Consider the following 4,065-nt stretch of genomic DNA (forward strand, 5'->3'; position numbering starts at 1 on the left):
GCAAAAAGAAAAAGGCAGTGAAATAATGTTTGTGGCGTTTCTCATATTTATTTAGGTTTAAACTAAGGCACCGCCGCTTCACTCGTAAATGTGAGAGGTGGAGAAAATGGAATCTGTGCTTCGTTGCGCGCTCAGCCCCAATTATCCAGCCTAGCCTGGCAGGGGCTTTATATGCCTATCATTGGATAATTCATTGCTTAATGCAATCAATATATATAGAGCTATGGAGATATAGTTTCATTACATTAATGACCCATGTTGCCATTTTGCCATTTGCTGGGGTTATATGCCATTTGTCAGATTTAACCAAATGCATTCCATTAATAGAGCTAGAGTTCCATATATATTGAATCCAGATATTGGCATATACAGCGAGTAAACATTAATTGCAGCGCAGAAGGCTAGATAATTCTTGCGCCCATTTCATATGTAATCATGATAGATTTTGGGGGGAGTTCGAAGCAGATTGACAATCTGATCCATTGATTTGATTCATAGACAAATGCCCTTCTCATAAGCCTCACTTGACCCGCTGCATATATTATCTGTAACACCTGATGTGATCTTGTTGTCATCCTCTATCTATATTATATTTCTGCATTCGGTGGATGCTTGCAGAACATCCAAAGGGGTACACATCAGCTCAAGCCTCATGGAGTTCAGGCGGTCATCGATAACAACCAAGGCCTCGGCCTCGGCCTCATCCACGTTTTACAGAGAATTCCGAATGCCTAGCATCGCACCTGGACCTTTTATGGGGCAGAAGGGAAGGATCATCGAGAGATTACAAAACACTCCAGGGATCTCTTCCATCAAATTGTCTTCGGGAAGAGCTGAGATACGCGGCGAATCAGTAAAAGCTGTACAAGGCGTTGTGAAGGCTATTGAACGCCTTTTATGCAATGAATCGGTAAGAGACATAAGGATGCCCATTGTTTCCACAAGTAAGGAATACCATCCTCACTTTTTCATCATCTGTTTTTGTAAGTCTCTTGCAGATCCACTCTTGGCTGTGAGCAAAATTTTTCTTGAGAAGTTTACGGGTGAAATCTGTTCGAGTCATAGAGTAGGCGATAGATCGTACTTCTGTGTCAAGACCGGAGCGATATGCGATAAGGTGTCGGGATTGGGGTCATCGATCGCTAAATTGTTGAACATGGATAGTCTGTCTGCTCAGTTTTGCAGAAAGAGGGGTATTTCGGAATCTATCTTCTTTTCTTACTGGGACTTTTCGGCCTATAAAACCACCCTGCTTTCCTGCCTCAAGTTTCTGCGATTAGAGAACAAGTACAAGACGATTAAATTGGTGATACGATTTGGAAAGCTGCTTTTCGACATTGAGCCTAATTTATCTAAATCATTAGAGAATGGAGATTTCATTTCCCTGTCCCGCCTGCTGCAGCTCTACATTCAAAGGAAGCTGAATTCTTTCTTCTCTATGGCATGTTCTGATACAGCCGTAAGAGATGTAAAGCTTCACTTAGAACGGCTACAGTACGTGAAAATCTCCAGTGGAAAGAAAATTAGTATTAGTGTGGCAGATCTGGTAGAAGGGCAGCTGCAGCGATATAATGTCTCCGTGCATTGTGAGACTAGTATGGAAGGTCACAACGTCTCATCCTCTGACAAATCCGAATCGCCGACAGGTGCTGTGATTACAAGAGTTCGAAGGCTGCTGGCGAGACATGGTTTTATAACCTTCTCCAGAGAAGGGCACACAACTAGTGATTTCAGGCTGGAAGTAGTTACTCAAGAAATGGATCATTTGAATAATATTGATATTCCCCCAGAGATAGTCGAATGGGTAGAGCAAGCCTGGAGGGATCGAACCCTTGACCAGTTACTTGTTTTCCCGCCGCCAGAAAGATTTCTGATTATGAGTATCCGTTATAAAAACACTGAAACGTACTGTACGGAGGATTTCAAATTTCGTATTTCCGAGGTGACAGGAGGAAACGGGATTAATATGATGGCGAGTAAAAAATGGGAATGCAAGTTGAGCAGCAGATGGTTCGAGTCGAGCTACGCAGTGCCCGGTACGCACACAGCCGATAGTAGCTGCGAGGATATAGATTCCGCCGTCGAGACTGATGTGGGCAGTAGCAGGGAGGATGTGGTATCCGCCACTGGGACTGATGCGGACAGTAAGTGGGAGAATGTGGAATCCGCCGTTGAGACTGGCATGCTTGCCCTCATCAATGAAGCCGTTAAGTTTAGTGAAGTCATACGACCATCCACATGACTGCAACTATTTTGACTAGAGTTTTTTTCACGGATTCTTCAAACTCTTTTTGGTTTCTTTGATCTTTCTGATTTTGTGTTTTGTTACGTCATTGTTTCAACTACGAAGTTGGACGATTCTGCCCGGTAGTTGGATGACCTTTGGATGATAATGCAGCATCATTTAAAAAACTGGGCAGAATCCGTTCGTGTTGTTTGTCAGCGTTCTGTAATCCTTTTTACTGTTCATATAATCTCTAGTGTCGTTTAAAACACAATGGATTTGATAGGGCAGGATCCATTCATGTTGTTCGCCAGCGTTCTGTAATCCTTTTACTGTTAATATATTCTTTCTTGTGGTTTAAAGACAACGAATGAAATCAAATGGTTCGGTGTTTTGTATGTGATGACATATACATAATCTTCTTTATGTGTTCAGTTTTTTGATGAAATCTATGGAACCGGAGACCCAGAATGAAAGGAGTGTTGTCTATTAAACGTCATACTGTTTATTCATTACGAACATGAGGCGGATTAAAGTTCATTACGAACATGAGGCGGATTAAAGTTGGCTTAGGTAATTTTATTCTACTTCAATAATTTTATTCATTTTCAAATAAGAGGGAGCTGCAAAGCAGCAAGTCCCTGCCTTCTGTTGAGATTCAGAGTCGATTGAAGTGGGTTAGTTTATTTAAGTTAAAGGAAATACCAATTAAAGTGTATAGAAATTTAGAATTCATACTTCAACTTGCAAGGGAGAGATTTATGTTTCAAGCATGTTTTCGCAATTATTATACACACAAATATGTGCAACCCTAGCTTAACAAAACAAATGAGCTTATGCACAGGAAGATATCCCCATCGTATTATCGATACACTTACAAATGAGGGATGGACGATGAACCGAACGAACCAACCAGACAAACCAAGGAGAGCGGGACAACTCATCCTAAGGAGAGCAGGACAACTCATCCTAGCTCATTGTGACTATATAGAATAACTCATCATATTCTCAAAAGCAAAATCATGAAAAATATGAATCTTTTTCTCACATTCATGTGAACCAAACATCTTCCCTCTAAGAAGAAAGGAAAATTTTGGCATATGGAATGAAGTTGGGAAGATTTAGCATATGGAATGTAGTGTGGAGCTTTCTTGTTTTTACTCAGCAAAGCTGTTGCAGGAACACTAGTTTATCTAACAGTGGAAGCTCTTGCTTGCATAACTGCACCTGAAAACGAAACCTACATTACTAATTATAATTATGGCTCCCCATAAGCCCCAAAATTTAAAATAACCTCTGTAACTGCAGCCAGGGAGCAGCCAAATACAATGGGAATAATAGAAAGCCAGACAAGTATGGTATGGGTCACCTATGGGATAGGTTTCCGCAAGGAAGGAAGAAAAAATAACAGAAAACAATGGTTCTCCAGATTTAATAACATGTGTGAAAGACACGGCCACCTTTGAGGAGGCACTGGCAGAAATGTGCCCAATAGCGTGGAACAACGCAGGCCCAAGAAGACCAATTAAAAACTCCTTCGTTATAGGAGTAAAGGGCTATAATTTAAAACCCCATAAGCCGAACATCCATATTGCACCACAAAACAGCTGAACGGATGGCATAAGCCAGGGATAAGGAAAAACATTCAGCGCCTTTTGTTATAGATATTATTAAAAATCACATCCTGTGTTCGGGATTTTTCTGGTAAAATCCCAAAAACAAACAATTCAAGCACATAGAGGCAATGCTCTGTTTCCTTTACTCAAGGATCTTTTTGCACAGGGAGGCTTTAAATTTTTTTACTGAGAACAGAGTATTACACACCCAGAAAATGATTTCTA

General features: G+C 40.9%; 1 protein-coding gene across 1 annotated transcript; it reads left to right on the plus strand.

Annotated features, from left to right (window-relative positions):
• Positions 1-652: 652 nt before the first annotated feature.
• LOC149221570 (uncharacterized) lies at positions 653-2,242 on the plus strand. Its single transcript, XM_089387417.1, has 2 exons — positions 653-2,018; positions 2,130-2,242. The coding sequence occupies exons 1-2, from the start codon at positions 653-655 to the stop codon at positions 2,240-2,242; spliced, it is 1,479 nt and encodes a 492-aa protein (XP_089243543.1).
• Positions 2,243-4,065: the final 1,823 nt, after the last annotated feature.

This window comes from Pinus tabuliformis, chromosome Q (assembly GCF_031772625.1).
Source record: "Pinus tabuliformis cultivar Carrire ecotype Pingquan chromosome Q, CPIR1, whole genome shotgun sequence".
Taxonomy (NCBI): domain Eukaryota; kingdom Viridiplantae; phylum Streptophyta; class Pinopsida; order Pinales; family Pinaceae; genus Pinus; species Pinus tabuliformis.